The 20379-nt window shown below is 46.2% G+C and overlaps 1 protein-coding gene across 1 annotated transcript in view; it reads left to right on the forward strand.

Moving 5' to 3' along the window:
- ANKDD1B (ankyrin repeat and death domain containing 1B) overlaps positions 1–20379 on the forward strand; it is a 79661-nt gene that overhangs the window by 21255 nt on the left and 38027 nt on the right. The window contains exons 4-7 of the mRNA XM_075542662.1: positions 4404–4502; positions 4631–4735; positions 13204–13302; positions 14158–14256. Coding sequence (XP_075398777.1) covers positions 4404–4502; positions 4631–4735; positions 13204–13302; positions 14158–14256 — 402 coding nt within the window. The remainder of the gene's footprint in view (positions 1–4403; positions 4503–4630; positions 4736–13203; positions 13303–14157; positions 14257–20379) is intronic.

The following is a 20379-nucleotide window of genomic DNA, read 5'->3' on the forward strand; positions in this document are numbered from 1 at the left end:
AGTTTTTTGGGTCCCCCAATCTCAAGGCACACAGAAATGACTGGAATTGTAAATACATCAATAGATTAACCCTGTAGTCTCTCGTCAACATGTAAAATGTCCAGGATATGTTCCCGTGGAGCAGGGGTTCTCGGCAGCAGTTCTGAGGACATTCACTGCAGGCTGTTCCCAGCATCACTGGACTCTGCTCACTAAGCATCACAGGTCTCCTCTGTCTTAGTTGCCGGTGGTTCTCGTTAGCTGCCAGCTAGTCAGTTCTGACTCATGGAAACAGACACTATGTCAGACCAGGAAACACTGCGCCAGCCTCACAGTGGTTATGCTTGATCTCATTGTTGCAGCCACTGTGTCAATGCATTCCCTCAGGGTCCTCCTCCTTTTTACCTCCCCTCTCCTTTGCCAAGCATGATGTCCTTTTTTCAGGGACTAGTGTCCCCTCAGGAGCCCTGGTGGCGCAGTGGTTATTACTCATTGGGCTGCGATCCACAAGGTCTGTCATTTAAAACCAATAGCTGTTCTGTGGGAGAAAGATGAGGCTTTCTGCTCCATAAACACTTTCTGTCTTGGAAACTCACAGAGGCAGTTCCACTCTGTCCTACAGGGTTGCTATGACTTGGCACCAACTGGATAGCAGTGAGGGTTTTGTTTTTTGTTTTGAGTTTCTCCTTACAATATGTCTAAAGTACATGAGACGAAGTCTCGCCATCCTTGCTTCTAAGGAGCATTCTGGTTGTACTTCCCACAAGGCATGTCTGTGTGTCCTTCTGGCAGGCCATGCTATTTCCAGTATTCCTTCATCAAACTCACCATTCAAATGCATCAATTCTTCTTCAGTCGTCCTAGTCATTGTCCAACTTCCAAATGCATATGAGGTGATTGGAAATGCCATGGCTTGGGTCAGGAACACCATACTCCTCAAAGGGACATCCTTGTTCGTCAATACTTTAGAGAGGTCTTGTGCAGCAAATTTTCCTGATACAATATGTCCTTTGATCTCCTGAGGTTGCTTCTGTGAACACTGCTTATGGATCCAAGCAAGATGAAACCCTTGACAACGTCAATCTTTGACCTGGGGCTACTGTAACAGAAATAGCACGGATTGGTGGCTTTAACAAATGGAAAAGTGTTTTCTCAGAGTGAAGAAGTTGACAATCCCCTAAGGAGACCAGCTGCGGAGGGAACACACATTTTCTTTTGGTCTCTTGGACCTTCAAGAGAAGGTCCTTGTCTCTTGAGTTTTTTTCCTCAGCATCTATCTTTCCCTATCTCTGCTTGCTTAATTTTTGCTCAATTTCCTCTTTTATATCTCAAAAGAGATTGGTGTAAAGCATATCTTCCACTAAAATTGTCTTACTAACCCTATCAAAGAAGTTCTTTTTTCCAACAGTTTTATTGGCAAGTAATTTACATACCATATAATTCAATAGTTCAATCACCCCCTCATGCTATGGAGAATTGTACAATCACCCTCACGTTCATTTTAGAACATCCCCCCCCCTCCCATGTTCAAATCGCCTTTAAGATGATTTATGCAATCACAGTCCGTTCTAGTGCTCCCTCTCCCCTCCTGTCTTCATTAGATACTCCCGAAATCCCCTTTCCTTCCCTACCTCCCCCACCCCTGTGTTCCCTATAACCCTTTGTGTCCCTAATTATCATTACACATCCACTCCTTCTGTGCTTCACAGATAGGAGACCCAACAGAAAACAATAGGAAACAAAATTGCATCAAGGTGGTAAGAGTAAACACATAATAGTATACAGACAAAAACACCAATATTCATAGAGTGTAAGAAGGAAAAGACCCAACAATAATAAAAAAGCCAGGGAAGATATTTCTGTCATGGAACCAGTAATAGAAACTTGCACCCAGAACAAATCCAGGTCATGTGTATAGGGTGGTCAACTGTCCAAGTGTCTAGTTGGATCCAGCATATTCAAGATTGCAATGATAAGGCTGATCAAGCCTCTTGTCTGTGGCTAGAGCAGACCTGCCACTGGCTCAGTGTGACCAGACACTCTGCAGATGGCTCTCTCCATCCCCATAGCCCTCCACAAACTGGGTGTCCATACGTTTTGCTCTCATGCTGTTCTCCTCACCGTATTCAAGATTTGCAATCATCGTCGTTGGATCACACAAGCTTCTGTGTGGACTTAGTTGTCTTCTCCCTTAGATGGCTGCTTGTTTGAAGCCAAGCCTTTAAGACCCCCAACACTATTCTGAGAAAATCCATTTTTAAACGGGATTATCACTATAGGCATAGCCACTGCCTGATACAAGTCATTTCCACCTCACCCTGACTCTCTAGGACTGAGCAGCTCTGTCCCTTTGAGTTTCTGAGATGACAAATGTTTATGGGAACTGACAGCTCCAATCTGCCTCACACGGAGTGAGGCCTTGTGGGTAGCAGCCCAACCCTGAGCCCACGGTGTCACCAGGGCTCCTTTCCCACAGGTGTAGGTGTGAGGCGTGATGACGTATACGTGGGGCAGGTTTGGACATTGAATGAGGAAGACTGAAGAAGAGTCGGTGCTGGAGACGAGTGGTGAAACTGCCATGGGCTGCTCATTAAGAGGACAGCAAAACCATCTGTCTTGGAAGTACAGCCAGAGTGCTCGTTAGAGGCAAGAGGGACACCACTTCATCGTACATATCTTGGACATGTTGTCAGGAGAGACCAGTCCTTGGAGAAAGGCATCGTGCTTGGTAAAGTAGAGGGTCGCTGAAAAGGAGGGAGGCCCTCGAAGAGATGGAGTGGCGCCAGGGCTGCCACATGGGCTCAGGTACAGGAACAATTGTGAGGACGGAGCAGGAGTACGAGCGGTGTTTCCTTCTGGTGCGGACAGGGTTGCCCTGGGTCAGAACTGACTCGATGCATCTAACAACAACAACAACATACGAGGCAGGGGAAGATGCAGTGCCATCCATGACAGCTTCTCAGTGGAAACAATCAAACACCGCGTCCAATTGAGGGGAGCAGTGCTCAGTCATCTGGGACCTGAACTCTCCAACCTAGCGCTCCACCGAGAAGACGAGAATACAATCACTCCGTTTCCGCATCAGCCAAAATGCGTGCCAAGAAGTTGAAGCGCCTACAAATGGGAATGCCCTGTGACCTTCTCTCCTTGCTTAACAATGTGTACTAAACACACCCAGGAAGCTGTTCCCCACACTGCACACATGGCCGATTAACTCCAAACCACACTGACTGCCATGGGGTCTCCTAGTGACCCTACAGAACAAGATAGAACCAGTCCATCAGATGTCCACGTCTGTCAACCTTCACACAAGCAGACTGCCTTATCTTCTTCTAGAGGAAGAGCTGTGTAACCCACGGCACAAGCGGGGCTCCTAGAGCCCACGAGGAGAGGCTCGCACAATAGAAAGAGGGGGTTGCTTTGGGCAGACGTTTTGGTGGAGGATGGTTAAGGACTCAGCTGCCAATCAAAAGGCCGGTGGTTCAGGGAGCTGATGTCAAGGAGTCCAGGCAGGAAGAGAACGTTTGGAGACTGACTGTGCTAGCAGTTGTACAGTACTGCTTGATGTGACGGAACTCTGGAATGATAGGATATGAGCATTAACTCCCAATTAAAAATATATTAAAAAATAATATGTGCTTTAATCTTAGACATAAAGTTCAAATTGTCACTATTCACTTCTTTTGGTTGCTGTGAATACTTGCTAGCTACTTGTCTTAAGGTAGTATTAAACAAACTTTTTTTACATTGTTAAATGGTAGATGTAAGATTATCTAGGATATAATAGGCAAAAATAAATTTTAGTTATATTTGAAAAAAAAGGTTCCTGGTTCAAACCCACCAGCAACTCCGCAGGAGAAAGACCTAGTGATGTGCTCGCATAAAGATGACATTCTTGGGGACCCTCGGGGACAGTTCAGCGCTGCTCTGTGGGCTCACTATGACGTGGGGTCAGCTCTGCGGCAGTGAGTTTGGGGTTTGTGTGTGCATATTTGATGATATAGGATTTAAATGTGATTGTCTTCCAGATGGAGAACCGTTATGTTTACATCACTTATTGCACACGCGAGTGCACGCGTGCACACGCGCATACACAAATGGTGGAATAGTGGTTATGCATTGGGCTGATAACTGCAAGGTCAGCAGTTAGGAACCACAGGCAGCAGCTCTGTGGGAGAAAGACGGGGGGGGGGGGGCTTTGTATGCCTGTGAAGAGTTACAGTCTCAGAAACTCAAAGAGGGAGTTCTATCTATGTGACCCTCTAGACTACTATGAATTGGCAGCAACTTGATGGCAGTGAGTTTGGTTTGGTTTATACATGAAATATTCCTTCATAACAGGCAAGTAATTGTTAGACCTTGACTGAGATGGTGTGCTGTGTATGTCACGCAAGTGATGTGTTCTCATCTCTCTTCCTGGGAAGCACGGCTTAACAGTAGCCCACCTTGCTGCTTGGTCTGGAAGCCTGGAGATCATGCGCTTGCTCGTGAAGGCTGGTGTGGACCAGAGAGCCAAGAATCAGGTAGGCATGGAGGAGTGGGGGGTGTCACACCTGAACCCAAGTTCTACCCTCCTGCGCCCAAGATAGGGAGGCTCTGAGGATCCTGTGTGAGCCCTCTCCCCCCTGCCCCCTGACTCCATTCTCTCCAGGATGGCATGAACGCCCTGCACTTTGCAGCCCAGAGTAATAGCGTGCGCATCGTTGAGTACCTCGTTCAAGACCTGCATCTGCGGGACCTGGACCAGCCCGATGAGGTTTGTCTGCAGTGGGGGCACCCAGCTCTCATGCATCACCTCCCACCAAGCTCCACTTTCTTCCTGCACCTGGCGGAGCCCTGTCGCCAGATGCTCCATCGCCATGGGGGTTGGGGGTGGGGATACACACCCGAAGGGAAGTGCTGCTGTTGGGGAGGGCAAGAAGCATTGAGGGAGCAGCCATATTTCTTTCTCCCTCTCTGCCCGTCTCCTGGCAGTGGTGTGACCGTATTCCTGCCCCACGCCCGTCTAATGCCTCTGGAGCAGACTGCACAGACACCTAGACCTTGCTGAGAGAGTCTTACTGTGAAAAATCGAGCCACTAGGCCGTTGTGGGGGGAAAGCCTCTCTCTGCCTCTCACTTGAACCGTGTGAGTCAACAGTGGGCTGATCAGTGGAAAAGGCAGTCTCTTACACCTGACAGCTGTAAGCTGGGGTCCGGTGCGATGGCCACTTACCACAGCCACCTGTCAGTTTGTCACACTCCGGGGACTGACTGTGAAGCTGGAAGCTATGCTAAACCAGCAGGGCCACCCGCGGTGGACAGGTTTCAGCAGAGCTTACAGAGGAGGACAGACTAGTCAGACGGGCCTAGTGAGGCAGTGCAAGCGTATGGATGACAACAGAACAGCGTCCGGGTGACGCAGACACCCGTGATGGCGAAGCCTCCCTTCGGTGACCACCACCACCATGGCCATGTGTTTGAAGGGACTCGACAGGCACCGCACGCTAGCCGATCAAAACCAAACTCATGGCATGGAGTCAGTGCTGACGCAGAGTGACCCCCTGTGGGTTTCCGGGCCTGTCACTGTTTGCTGGAGTAGAAAGCCCAGTCTCCCCCGCACCCCACCAGGAACCGCTGGTGGTTTCCAATGCCGGCCATGCGGATGGCAGCCTAGTCCATAAGCACTATGGCTAAAGCGAACTAGAACAGTTATTAGGAGGTCGGGGTCTATGAATTCAGCAGGGGAGGCCCCGTTCATACGTGTTTAAACAGGATTGCCGCGTTCATGGAATGTGTCCGATGGAATGGGTCCCTTCACCTTCCCAGAGCTACCCGCGCGCCTTGTTTCTTATCCACAGCACGCGGTCAGGAGCAGCTGGGAGCTTTCTGGGGAGTGGTTTATAAGATTATTCTCTTTGGCCTGGAGGGAACTGCAAAACCAGATAAGGCATGCTTCATTGCGAGGAGGCGGTTCGTCATAAACTGCTTGTGATTAGGCTAGGAGAGTTTGGGTGGGGCTGGCAGAGTGGTGTGCCCTGAGAGGTCCTTTGAGTTTCCTTCCAACTCCATGACGCTACAAATAAACAGCTAAATCGTGAGGCCCTTTCCGGGGGATGGTGACTAGCCAGGAGTGGTTATGGGCAGAGTTGTTTAGAAATTTTAAATCTAGGGATACCCTCCCATCGAGGGATCAAAATTCAGCACACAGACTAAAGGCCTGGGGGGTAGAAGTGAGGCCATTCATATACTGGTAGAATGTTTACAAGAACTTTGTGGTCGACTGTTAGGTCACTTTGAGTTAACGATAGAAAAGGAACTTTGGTGTGTTCAAAGGAATGTATAGGAAGGAGGTTACGACGCTAGAAGCGTGTCCTTTTGGAGGTGTGGAGTAAGGAGCATGGGGCTCGTGAGAGGATGTACGAGGGGCTTCCTGTAGGTCCTAGAAAATGGAATTGAAAGATAATGTAGCTTTTCCCCGGTGTATGTTTTTATTAGCTGGAAAGTCAGTAGAGTAAATCAAGGTCATTGCCTCCAGTTTGTCCAGGGGAGTGAATCCAGTGGCTCCCACCCACAGGAGACCATGGCGTCAACATCTAATCACACGTCAACACTTATCTAATAACCCAAACCAGACAAAACAAAACAAAAATCCACGCCACGGAGGCATTCCGACTCAGAATGACTCTATCTAAGGTCTCCAATAAGATGAATCTCTATGGGCACAGACAGTGTCAACGTTCTCCGGTGGAGTGGCAAATGATTTTGAACCGTCGATCTGGTGGTTCCTTTCATATCTCATGGCAAATATATTTCTTCCCTCTCAGGACTCTGGTTATGCAAGGGCCTACTTGTTTGCCCCACATGCCCTGTGTATTAGTCTGGGTACTTTAGAGAAACAAATCCACAGAAACTCATGTATGAGAGTTTTATATAAAGGGTAAGTGCACATCAAGAAAACATCCCAACCCAGTGCTGCCCAAGCCCACAAGTCCAACATTAACCCATATGTCCAACACCAATCCACAAAGTCCTCCTCCATCTCACATGACACACACTATGACGCCACCTGCAGGAGGAAAGCTGAGTCAGTGAATGTGTAAGCATCCCTGCGCTGGCAGGGGTCTCCACACGGCTGCTATAGCACCCAGGGTTGCAATGGGGTAAGTCCATGTGACCTCTCCTCAGGGATGTCTTGCAGGAAGTAAGCCTTGCCAGCTGAAACAGGGAACTGGCTAAGGCAGCTGCACCCTGGTCTGACCATCAGAAAGTAAGAGACCTGAGAACTAGAAAGACGAGACTCCCTCTGCCCTTCAATTTACCCCACATGTGTTTATCAGCCAGGTTGGCACAATAAACGAACTCACCCTGGCTCTATTAACATCCTGACCCGTCCCTCCCACCATGTCATGGTTCTATTAACATCCTAACCCCTGGGTGAGAGGAGCGTTGTGGGGTGTCGACACGCACCTGAGGCATGACGGGACATGTGCTACACTCCATCGGCAGCCTGTCCTCAGATGAAGGGATGTACTGTCCCCTTGGGGAGCTCCTGAGGGTGACATTGGTGGGATCCCTATGGTAAAGGCTCATTAGGTTGGGCTTTGGATACCCCTTGAATGGCTGTTCTTATTAAATTTAATTATTTAGGCTCCAGCAGTGAACTGAGAAATGAAAGATAATTTCTAGTCAACAGCTGCACACCCTCAGGTTTCCTCAGATCTGACACACGTTGACTGTCTTGGATGCAACTCAAGAAGTGACATGGACGCTGAGTTCATGGAGGGGAAAAGGAGCAGGGGTTCAGAGGACATCAGAGCACTGAGCCCCGAGCTGGAGTGTTGAGGGTGAGGCCAGAGCCATTGGGCTGACTGGAGACCCTCCAGCCGTCCACAGGATGGTGGTTCTGTGAGCCTGCCTGGAGAGAGCCTTGTGGTTTTTAGCTGTCGTCCAGTTGATCTGCCCCCTCGAGTTTTCTTACCGATCATCTTTATGGGAGCCAAATGCCAGGCTGTTCCCACTCAGAAGGAGCCCCTGGTTGGTTTGAGAGCAGAGCACTTAACTGATGTGCCATTGGGGTTCCTTGGACAGAAGCCTGCTTGAACAGTATTAGGATTCCTGGTCATGCAAAGGAGCCCCTGTGGAGCTAGGGTCAGAGGGCTCGGCTGCTAACAGAAAGGTTGCTGGTTCAAATCCAGGTGTGGCAGTCTGCTCCCACACTGATTAGACCCCCCTGGAGCAGTTCAACTCTGTCCTACAGTACCCATGTAGCTCGAAATGAACCCGTGGTGCCAGTGGTTAACAGCCTCGCTGCTGAGGGAAAGGTTGAAGGGTCAAAGGTTGAAGGGTCAAACCAGAGGAGCTTTGGAAGAAAGCATCAACTTTGAAAAAATAACTAACTGTCAAGCACCCATAGTCACACTTCCACCCTGACCCATAAGGGGTTACCAGGAATTGGAACGGGCCCCATGGAAACCTTTGATTTACTTCTGAAACATAAATAAAAGGGCTGAGAGCACGCAATCCTCCGGTGACTTATAAAAATGAATTATGAACAGAAATGGCACTGAAGACAACAACAACGACAACCCCGAGCCTAGCTCTTTGAAATGCCTGGTGATTGCCTCGCGTGACGGTGTGTACCAGAGTCGGGAGAACAGAGAGATGCGCCCCCTCTTTTGTGTGCCACTTTGAGATGTACTTAAAAGATATGGATGACGGTTTTGTGTACTGATTTTGTGTGTAATTTTTTTTCCTGGATGATAATGTTTTCAAAGGGCGTCCAAAGGTTAGAGTTGCTGCGGTCTTTCTGGGGGGAAGATGTTTTCATCCGCGGTAACCGTCTCTTCTCCCAGCCTCCCATTTCCTATCAGAGGAGCTTCCCTTGTGGGTGGGGCTTCATTACTGCTTTGCTCTGCAGAAACACACAGCTTTGCAGCAGTCACGTCCAAAATCGTGAGGTCATTTCAAGTTGACTCCATCCTGATATGTCCAGTATCCAGCAGTATCTATCTCCAAACTAATAAATATGTATTACCCACAACTCATCCTATTGCAAGGGACAAAAGTTTAGTTCAGTCTAGGCCAGTCTCAACCTTCCTAATGCCGCGGCCCTTTCATACCATTCCTCATGTGGTGGTGACGCCCCAACCATAACATTATTTTCGTTGTTACCTCGTAACTCTAGTTTTGCTACTGTTATGAATCGGGCAACCCCTATGAAAGGGTCATTTCAGCCCCAAAGGGGTCGCGACCTAGAGGTTGAGAACCACTGGTCTAGACTAAGCAATAAAAGGCAATATTCTTTTGCACTCAGATACCAGCCCAGGGGTGCTGTGGCAGAGAGACCTGGCAGTTTGCCTTTGTCAAGATTACAGCCAAGAAATTCCAATGAACACACCTTCCTCTGAGGGCGCCTGGCGCTACGGGCTCACAGGCATTTATTTTGGTTTCTTAATTAAAGCGTTCACAGAGGCCTGGCTTGATTCAGCTCTTTGTTTTCCATCAACCCTTGGCTTCCTGTGTTGGCATTACCCATGGGCACACTCCCCTCGTGGTGGGAAAGATGGCTGGGATAACCTCAAGGTGACATCCACGGGGCTGTTGATCCACAACAATGAAAATTTCTCTTGTGACAAATAGTAGTGGATCAATCTTGGGCATGACTCTGTTTCTTCCTTCTTGAATCTTATGCCCAGTCCTGAACCAATCACCATGCTAATGGCGTAAGGATGACACATTGGACTAGCAACCACAGGCCAGCTGTTCGAAACCAGCTGATCCATGGGGGAGCGACCAGACTTTTTACTCTTGTCAACAGTCTCAGAAACGCAGAGGGGCAGTTCTACCCTGCCCTGTAGGGTAACTGTGTGTCAGGTTTGATTTGACGGCAGTGAGGTTGGCATGGGCTATGCTTTGACTTCCTGTAGCAGAGCATAAGGGCTGGCAATTGGACTAAATGGCAGGAGGATGGGTTCTCCCGAAGACAGTCAAAGCACCATTACTGAAAGAAAGGTCTACATGGACGCAAAGGCAACAAATGTCCCCGATGAGCTGCTGCCTCCGCAGGTGCTATTTATAATCTCTGTGAGTAAAAAGTTATCATCCCCTCTTTTCCAGCTGCTTGGGAATTTACACTTCGGTTAACTTTCTGGCTCAATGTTGCTGCAAACCAGATGGAAATAGAGCATTGGCCACATGACTAAGCAGCATGGCTTACGACGGCTGTGACCCCTAACTTGGAAATTGCATCGAAGTGGGGGGAAGTGGCAGAGGAATCAGTGACACCAGCGGCAAAGCCATACTTTAGGGTTACCTGAGTACAGTGACTCTGGTAACTGGGCATGTCCCCTGAAGGAGACACCCATGCTGGGGTGGTTCCCACCCTCACAGTGTAGATCTTGTCACCTTGCCACTGAGTTGTCACTTTGGGTGGGGGCTGTGTTAGTCTGAGTAGACTAGAGAAATCCATAGACACACATATGTGAGTTAAAAAGAGCTTTATATACAAGAGTAATTGTACATTAAGATAACATCTCAGCGCAGTCCAGATCAACCCCATAAGTCCAATATTAACCCATAAATCTGTTACCAATCTATAAAGTCCTCTTCAGACTCACAAAACACATGTAATGATGCTGAATACAGGAAGATCATAGGCCAATGTGTGGGAAGTCTTGTGAATTCAGTGGTGTAAGCATCTCAGCACTGGCGTGGGTCTCCATGTGGCTTCTCCAGTTCCCAGGATGGGGTCTATCAAGTAATGCCATGTGTCTTGTTAGTAGATCGTCTCTCCATCTTCCCTAGATGCATATGAGGGCAAAAGCCCATAAAACCGGTACCTGTCAGTGTGTGTGTGTGTGTGTGTGTGTGTGTGTGATTTATTATTTCAAAGTGTTCCCTGACTTTGGTTGTTATGAAGGAATAGTGAGCTATTCTCTCAAGGTAACCATGACTATGATCTTTTGATTACTTTGCATTAGTGGGGGTTCAGATGGTAAAGTTCAGCTTTAGGAACCTTCTTTTGAAGAGATCTTTCTCAGCTTTGAGACATCTTGTTACTTACAATGTGCTAAGCCAATTTGGGAGTGTTTTCTTCTCTAATTAAGCAATTGATATAGGATGGTGGGGAAATATATCTACATGTATATATTTATAGATTTAGTTTTAAGGAAGCAGATGGACATTGAACCTCCACTCAAGTACTTACTCAATGCAAGAACACGTTGTTCTATTAAATTGGCATCCCATGATGCACACCTTCCGGACACAATCTCTGAAGACAAATGTGTGCATAAGCAAATGTGGGGAAGAAAGCTGATGGAGCCCGGCTTTCAAACGATATAGCATCTGGATCTTAATGGCTTGAAGATAAACAAGAGGCCATCTAGGCCAGAAGCCACAAAGCCCACATGGAAGAAGCACACCAGCCTGTTTTACCATGAGGTGTCAAAGGGATCAGGTATCAGGCATCACAAAACAAAACAAAAATCATATCATTTTAAATGTGGGTGAGTGCAGAGTGGAGACTCAAAGCCTATCGGTAGGCAACTGGACACCCCCTTACTGAAGGGTTGCGGGAGGAGATGAGCTTCTCAGGGGGCAGGGTAGCAATGATGAAACATACAACTTTCCTTTAGTTCTCAAATGCTTCCTCCCCCCACTATCATGATCCCAATTCTACCTTACAAATCTGGCTAGACCAGAGGATGTACATTGGTACAGAGAGGAACTGGAAACACAGGGAATCCAGGACAGATGACTTCTTCAGGACCAGTGGTGAGAGTGGCAATACTGGAGGGTGGAAGGAGGGTGAGGTGGAAAGGGGAAGCCTATTACAAGGATCTACATATAACCTCCTCCCTGGGGGGTGGACAACAGAAAAGTGGGTGAAAGGAGACATCAGACAGTGTAAGATATGACAAAATAATAATAATTTATGAATTATGAAGGGTTCATGAGGGAGGGGCAGTGGGGAAGAAGGGAGAAAATGAGGAGCTGATACCAAGGGCTCAAGTAGAAAGCAAATGTTTTGAGAATGATGATGGCAACAACTGTACAAATGTGCTTGACACAATGGATGGATGGGTTCTGTTAAGAATTGTACGAGCCCCCAATATAATGATTTTTTAAAAAATTGAAGCCAACATGTTTCCACTCCAGTCTCTTTTCCATTATCTGAAATATCTTAGACCCCAAATTCCTAAACTTATTTGGCTTCCAACCCCTTTTCAGGAAAACATACTCAGCACCCCCACCCCTAACAATTAAAACCTTTTGTACTTTAACCCATAATCCAGGATAAAGTGTAGGTATCTGCTTTCACAGCTGCCTAGATTGTCCCAGAGCCCCCAGGGGGGCAGTATCTCCCACTTTGGGAACACTGGGAAAAACTATTACATTTTTTATGGGTCTTATGTTGATGACATTTCAGCTATGGAAAATACAGTCTCCATTGATTACAAGAAAAGATAAAATTACTTATAATGAGAAAATTCTGTGTTCGAGCTTCTCTTTTGAACCAATGACCCTAAAGCATGTCCTCGAAGGCTGTGTTCTCTGGACAGCGCTTTCTTTCTCCTTTCTATTCCCAATAGACCCAATTCTCTAGAGTTTTGCTGTTGATGCTTAGTGGATGTTGGAGAGAAATTTATGAGCACAGAAAACCTAAAATGAATTAGCTGACAAAAATGTCTTGTCTGAATGAGCCACATACCTATTAAATCCTTGAGAATGTTCAGCCCAAAGTTCTTGTGGGGGTGGTGGAAGAGGAGGCAAGGCTTGTCGTGATGCACAGTGGCCTGACAGGTCTGGAACATAATAACTTCTCAGGAAAGAGTAGAACGGAGTAGCTATTGAATCAATATACTTCACAGCATCTCTGCATTTGAAAGGGAATCTCACTGTCTGGCTGTGACACTGGAACTCCATTTGTGCATGGAAGAAATGTTTCTGGAGAGTTCTTCTCAATACCTGTGAGACAGAGTCCCTGCCCACCTGGTGTTCACCACAGTTTGGGGTGCTAGCCCCGAACTGGATGTGGTTGAGGGGCCAGCAGACAAGAAGAGATTGTCATTGTCCTTTCTCAGAAGGCAATGCCCAGAGGCGCCTCATCAGTCACCTTGAACCCAGGGGCAGTTTCAGCAGTAGCCAGAATGTGGGCTTAAAACGTGGCCAGCCTTGGCGACTGGTGTGGCTTATTCGGGAAGTATGTAATGACTGCTAGAAGTTTCTGATTGATTTTCAGAAAGGAAGGAAGCCATTTCTTTTGGCAGCTGAGAAGGGCCAGGTGGAAATGATCGAGACACTTATCTCCCTTCATCTGCACACCTCAGAGAAGGACAAGGTGAGTTGGATTTTTGTTTCTTGGATGAGAACCTGAGAAAGGGGAGCCCCGGCTGGTGCATTGATGTGGTGATCACATTTTGGACAGCGCTCGAGTTAAGTGATTCCTGTAGCCAGAGAGAAACCTGGGGTATCCAGGGGAACTTAAGCCACATTTGCAGTGGATGGGCCCATTTGCAGTGGATGGGCCCATTTGCAGTGGATGGGCCCATTTGCAGTGGATGGACCATTTGCAGTGGATGGGACCATTTGCAGTGGATGGACCATTTGCAGTGGATGGGCCGTTTTAGCTCCATGAATATCTGGAAGTCAGTAGGCTGCAGGATTTTCCCATCATCACTTCCAGCCTTCCCACCCCTTCCCTGAGGTCTGCTGGAGCCTCCGCCCCACTGGCTGAGGAACTAATGCCCTAGAGTGAACACCCATATCTATGAGAACACATCTGTGATTGTTTTCTTAAGATAAATTCCTAGTAACGAAATTGCAGGTCAAAGGGTCTTGCATATTTTGCATGTCTTTTAATAAAGAATGCCAAAACTACCTCCCTGAAATCTTTCATCAGTTTCCCTGCACACAAGTTCAATAGATGACTTTTATTCCCCACCACCACCCCCCACCCCCCCGCTCCCTTTTTCTGGCAAGCAAATTGGCAGCAAAGGGAGAAAGAGACTCATGGACTGATGATGTCTATTGGTTCGGAGATCCCCGTGCCTCTTGACTGAGCTCTTTTTACGTTTCACTTAACACTGTGAATGATGTACCTCACAGTAGGGACCCCAGCCTCACTGCAGCCCTGCTGTGGGAAGGGGTGTGCCTCAGAACAGGGGATGCAGCCTCCCGCGTGTCTCTGTTGCAGGAAGGAAATACTGCCCTGCACCTCGCTGCAAAATACGGCCACAGTCCTGCAATACAGCTGTTGCTAACTCAGTGGCACGAAATAAATGAGGTCAACGAGGTATGTGGGGAAGCCCTGTCACAGGCGGGTGCGGTGCTTACAAATACAGAGAGCTAAGGGGGACTTTCAGGGAAAGAGTAGAGGAAAATGAAGAAGGATGGTGTCACCGGGCGTCAATACGTGATGTTAAGAGATTCCTGTTTTTTTCTTTAAAATTTTTTACTGCAACTCTTTTAAGAATTCCTTTTGTTATTTACCTGTCCACTAACAAATACGTGTTTACTGCAGTGTAGTACTTGGTTAGTGCAGTGCAGTACTTGGTTAGTGCAGTGCCGTACTTGGTTAATGCAGTGCCGTACTTGGTTAATGCAGTGCCGTACTTGGTTAATGCAGTGCAGTACTTGGTTAATGCAGTGTAGTACTTGGTTAATGCAGTGCAGTACTTGGTTAATGCAGTGTAGTACTTGGTTAATGCAGTGCAGTACTTGGTTAATGCAGTGCAGTACTTGGTTAATGCAGTGCAGTACTTGGTTAATGCAGTGCAGTACTTGGTTAATGCAGTGCAGTACTTGGTTAATGCAGTGCAGTACTTGGTTAATGCAGTGCAGTACTTGGTTAATGCAGTGCAGTACTTGGTTAATGCAGTGTAGTACTTGGTTAATGCAGTGAAGTACTTGGTTAATGCAGTGTAGCACTTGGTTAATACACAGAGTAATTGAGATTTTCTATGTCAGGTGGAGTGTTCTCACTCTCAAAACCTGTTGGGCAAGAAGGTCTACCAAAATATTAATATTATTAATAATGATAATATATCGGGCTAGATGGAAGAATAGATGTAAGTATGCACATTATATCATGGGAACACGAAAGAAGATCTGTTTCCGAAATGGCATAGCTTTCACAGGAGAGACGATGTATCAGGTGGATTGTGACTTTTGAGTGAGCGCTAGCCTGTAGGGTACTTCCAGAGGAAGGCAGGAAGCATGAAATAGCAAGATGTGTTCTGAGCTGACACTATTTTTTGTTAGTTGGCCTCGAGTCAGTTCTGACCCATAGCGACCCTTTGTACAACAGAACGGAAGTGCACGGTCCTGCGCTGTCCTCACAGTGCCGCCCATTTCTGAGTCCAGCTTTGCAGCCAGTGTCCATCATCTCATGGAGCGTCTTCCTCTTTTTGGCTGCTCCCCCATTTTACCAAGCATGACGTCCTTCTGCAGGAAGTGGTCTCTTCTGACAATATGTCCACATTATGTACGACAAAGTCTTGCTGTCTTTGCCTCTAAGGAGCACTCTGGCCAAACTTCCAAGAAGTATTTTGTTTGTCGCTTTAGCGCCCATGGTACTTTCAATACTGTTCTCCAGCACCACCATGCAAATGCCTCCATTCTTCTCCAGACTTCCTTATTCAGTGTCCGACTTTCACATTCAAATTAGGCAATTGAAAATATCAGGGATTGGATCAGGTGCACCTTAGTCCTCAAAGCAACATCCGTGGGTTTCAATTCTCTAAAAAGGTCTGTGCAGCAGATTTCCCTCGTGCAACATGTTTTTGATCTCTTGCTTGCTGTTTTCATGAGCGTTGATTGTGGTTCCAAACAATACAAAATCCTTGACAACTTCAACCTTTTATCCATTTATCGTGATGTTACCTATGATTCCAGTTGTGTGAATTTTGGCTTCTTTGTATGGAATTTTAATTCATACTGCAAGCTGCAATACTTGATGTTCATCAACAGGTGCTTCAAGTTCTCTTCACTTCCCGGAAGCAAGGCTGCGTCATCTGCTTATCACAGGTTCTTCATAAGCTTCCCTCCAATCCTGATGCCACATTCTTCTTCATATAAACCAGCTTCTCTTAATATTTGCTCAGTGTACAGATTGAATAAGTATGGTGAGAAGACACAACTATGACACACATCTGTCCTGCTTTTAAACGATGCAGCATTGGTTTTAAACGATGCAGTTGGTTTACAAAACTGCCTCTTTTTTACATGTTCTTTCTACTGGAGCCCTTGGTATCAGCTCCACTTTTATCCCCCCCCTCCCTCACCCTTGTGAACCCTTGATAATTTATAAATTATGCACAACTGCCTCTTGATCCATGTACAAGTCCTCCACGAGCACAACGAAGTGTTCTGGAATTCTCCTTCTTCTCAAGGCTGTCCACAGTTCGTGATGGTCCACACAGTTGAATGCCATGGCATAATCAACACAATCAAAGTAAACATCTTTTTAGTATTCTCTGCTTTGAGACAAGATCCATCTGACATCAGTGATGATAGGAATATCATCCTTGTTTTACATTGTCTTCTAAATTCAATCTGAACCCCTGGCAGCTCCCTGTCAATATATTGCTGAAACTGTTGTTGGATGATCTTAAGCAAAATTTTTGTTTGTTTATTTGCTTGGTTTTTTCAAAAAATCATTTTATTGGGGACTCATACAACTCTTATAACAATCCATACATACATCTATTGTGTCAAGCACATTTGTATATTTGTTGCCATCATCATTCTCAAAACATTTGCTTTCTACTTGAACCCTTAGTATTAGCTCCTCATTTCCCCCTCCCTCCCTCATGAATCCTTGATAATTTAGAAATTATTATTATTTGTCATATCTTACACTGTCCAGCATCTCCCTTCACCCACTTTTCTGTTGTCCATCCCCCAGGGAGGAGGTTATATGTAGATCCTTGTAATCAGTTCCCCCTTTCTACCCCACCTCCCCTCCACTCTCCCGGTATCGCCACTCTCACCACTGGTCCTGAGGGGTTCTTCTGTTTTGGATTCCCTGTGCTTCTGGTTCCTATCTGTACCAGTGTACATCCTCTGATCTAGCCAGAGTTGTAACGTAGAACTGGGATCATGATAGTGCGATCCAGAGGGAAGCATTTAAGAACTAGGGGAAAATTGTATGTTTCATCCATTCTACACGGCATCCTGACTGGCTCATCTACTCCCACGACCCTTCGATCTTAAGCAAAATTTTACTTGCATGTGATATAAGTTATATTCTTCTATAGTTTGAAATTCTGTTGGGTCATCTTTCTTTGGAATGGGTACAAATATGGGTCTCTTTTGTTCAGTTGGCCAAGTAGCTGCCTTCCAAGTTTCCCGGCATAGATAGATGAGTGAGTGCTTCCAATGCTTAATCAGCTTGCTGAAACATTTCAGTTAATATTCCATAAATTTACGGAGCCTTGTTTTTGGCTAATGTTTTCATTGCGGTCTGATTTTTTTCCTTTAGCACCATTGGTTATTTTTCATATGCTACCTCTCAAAATGGTAGGATGCTCGCTAGTTATCATAACTTTGTGCATTCTTTCCATCTTCTCTTGATACTTCCTGCATGATTCAATATTTTGCCCTTAGAATCTTTCAAGACTGTATCATGAGACTTGAATTTTTTTCTTGAGTTCTTTCAGCTTCAGATAGGCTGAGTGTATTCTTCCTTTTTGGTTTTTTAACTCTAGATCTTTTCGCATTTCATTATAAAAATTTGACTTTGTTTCTCAAGCTGCCCTTTGAAGTGTTCTATGCAGCTCGAACTTTATTGTTTCTTTCATTTGCTTTAGCTGCTCTATGACTTAGAGCAGTGGGTCTCAGCCTTCCTCAGGCCGCGACCCTCTCATACAGTTGCTCAGGTTGTGGTGCCCCCCAACCATAACATTATTTTCGTTGCTACTTCATAACTGTAATTTTGCTACTCTTATGAATCAGGTGACCCTGTGAAAGGGTCTTTCGACCCCCAAAGGGGTTGCAACCCACAGGTTGCGAATCGATGATTTAGAGCAAGTTTCGGAGACTCTGACCTTCACATTGATCTTTTCTTTCTTGTTTTTTCAATGATGGTTTGCTTTTTTCATTAATGATGGTCTTCCCACAGCTCATCAGGTATTGTGTCATTAGGGCTTAATGCAGCAAATCTGTTCTTAAGGTGCCCTTAAAGTTCAGGTGAATAGACTCAAGGTCGAATTTTGGCTCGTGGGGACTTGTTTTCATTTTCTTATTTTACTTCTCATCATTAGCCTGAATTTACACACGAGCAGTTGGCGATCTTTTCCATAGTCAGCCTCTGGCCTGGTTTGAGCTGCGGACATTGAGCTTCTCCAGCATCCCTTCCACAGATGTAGTCAATTGAATCTCTGTGCATTCCATCTGGAGAAGTGCATGGGTGGGGCTGCCTTTTGTACTGTTGAAAAAAGTCATTTACTATGAACAAGTCTGTGGTTTTGCGAAATTCTGCCATGTGATCTCTAGCTTTGTTTCTACGACTAAGTCCATATTTTTCAGCTACTGTTCCTTTTCCCTTTTTTCCAACTTTTGTATTCCAACTGCCAATAATTATCAATGCATCTTGAGTGCACTTTGGGGCAATTTCTGGGTGAAGTCGTTGGTAGAATTCTTCAATTGTTTCATCACTAGCTTTTGAGTTTGACGCATACATTTGAATAATACATAGTTGTATAGATTTCCTTGTAGGTGGGTAGATATAATCCGTCACAGGCAGCATCGCATTTCATGATGGATTTGGCAATGCCCTTTCTGACAATGAATGCCGCGGCATTCCTCTTGATGGTGTTCCACTAGCCCTCTTGATTGTCAACACCAGACTTGTCTTATATTTTTTGTATCTAGTGCTGGGAGCAGAGACTGTAATAATTGACCTCATCCCAGTTCAGATCAGTATTATCTCTCACATTATTTCTGTGAGGGAAAATTACACAAATCATGATTGTCCCAACAAACTACTCCATGGGTGTTCACTTCTAATTTTTTTTGTTGTTAAAGCCACTTGGTTACACAATCGAGATAGATGTTAATGTACATACAGATGAATATTCCATCATTCCTGCAAAATAATTTTGGAGAACACTAACTTTTTCTACTGAAATGCCTTTGCACTACTGTCAAGAATCAGTTTTCCATGTAATTTATAAGACTCAGACATAAGGCTGCTATAAAATTGATATGCTGAAAAAGATAGAAAAAAGAGTTAAGTTATAGAAAATTGAGAGCAATGCATGCAGCTTCTGCCCTCGGAAGTACAGATGTGCCTCATGGAAGGCGATGGAATGTCACCTCTGGATATTGGCCAGGAAACATGGTAAGAAACATGGTAAGAAAAACTCCGCTTGTCGGGAGGAGAGTTTAGCTTTGACCTGTCAGTATCAGAGACCTTGAAAGGTGTTAAGCAGCCGAGAGGCCGGGGCTCTATCTTGGGTGGAGGCAGGTAGACCTGCCAGTAGCTTGAAGGGTAGATTGGGCCAAGGAGAGTCTGCAGGTAGAGAGCCAGCAAAATGGCCAAGCATGGACTGAGAGGCCCTCACAGGCAGTGGAGGAGACAGAGTCCAGAGGTTTCTGAGCAGGAACTAGAGAGCAGAGGATGTTTGAACCCCAACTTTTTGGATGGTGTAATTGGGACCCTGGGGTCTTGCCCTTGAGTCGTGGGGCCCAGGAGAGGGGTAGGTTTGTGGAGTAAGGAAGGAGCAAAGGGGATTTGATTGGGTTCCGTTTCCTGCCCCTGAGCGTTGAGTGAGGCTCTCTGGTGACACAGAGGTTCGGTGACCGTCTGCTAAGCCCCAAGTGGGTGTTTCAGAGTCACCAGCCCCTCCACGTAAGAAAGGTGGGGCAATCTGCTTCAGTAGAGATTTCTGGTCTTGAAAACCCCACAGGTCAGTTCTTCACCGTCTTAGAGGGTCCCTGTGTGGCAGAGCTTGGAGGGGGTGGAGCTTGAGGACATGCAGATGGAGAGTGAGAGTGAGAGTGAGGGAGAGCACCTGGCCTAGGCTTCAGTGGAAGGGCTGTGGCCGCGGAGGCCGATTTTCCCGCCATCCTCTCTACATGGTCACTTCTTGACCTCTGGGTCAGTGACCCCTTGACTTACCAGGTGAGGGGAGCCCTGTTTGACTTTGTTGTTTAATATTCTGTTGGATCCTTGGCCTTAGTGCCTCTCCTGAGAGCTATTGTAAGAAGTAATTTCATAATCATTTAAGATACCATTGATTGCAAGACCATTATTTTATGTCACGCGAAGAAAGATTTCTCCCAATTGGAACACAAAGCTTTCCTATAACTTCAAACAGTCTATATACATACTGCAGGGGACTTTTAGGTTTTTATTTGTGAAGCTCATTTCGTCTATGGGGACCTAGCAAGCTCCAAACCCGCGTGGTTTGCT

Source organism: Tenrec ecaudatus, chromosome 2, assembly GCF_050624435.1.
Source record: "Tenrec ecaudatus isolate mTenEca1 chromosome 2, mTenEca1.hap1, whole genome shotgun sequence".
Taxonomy (NCBI): domain Eukaryota; kingdom Metazoa; phylum Chordata; class Mammalia; order Afrosoricida; family Tenrecidae; genus Tenrec; species Tenrec ecaudatus.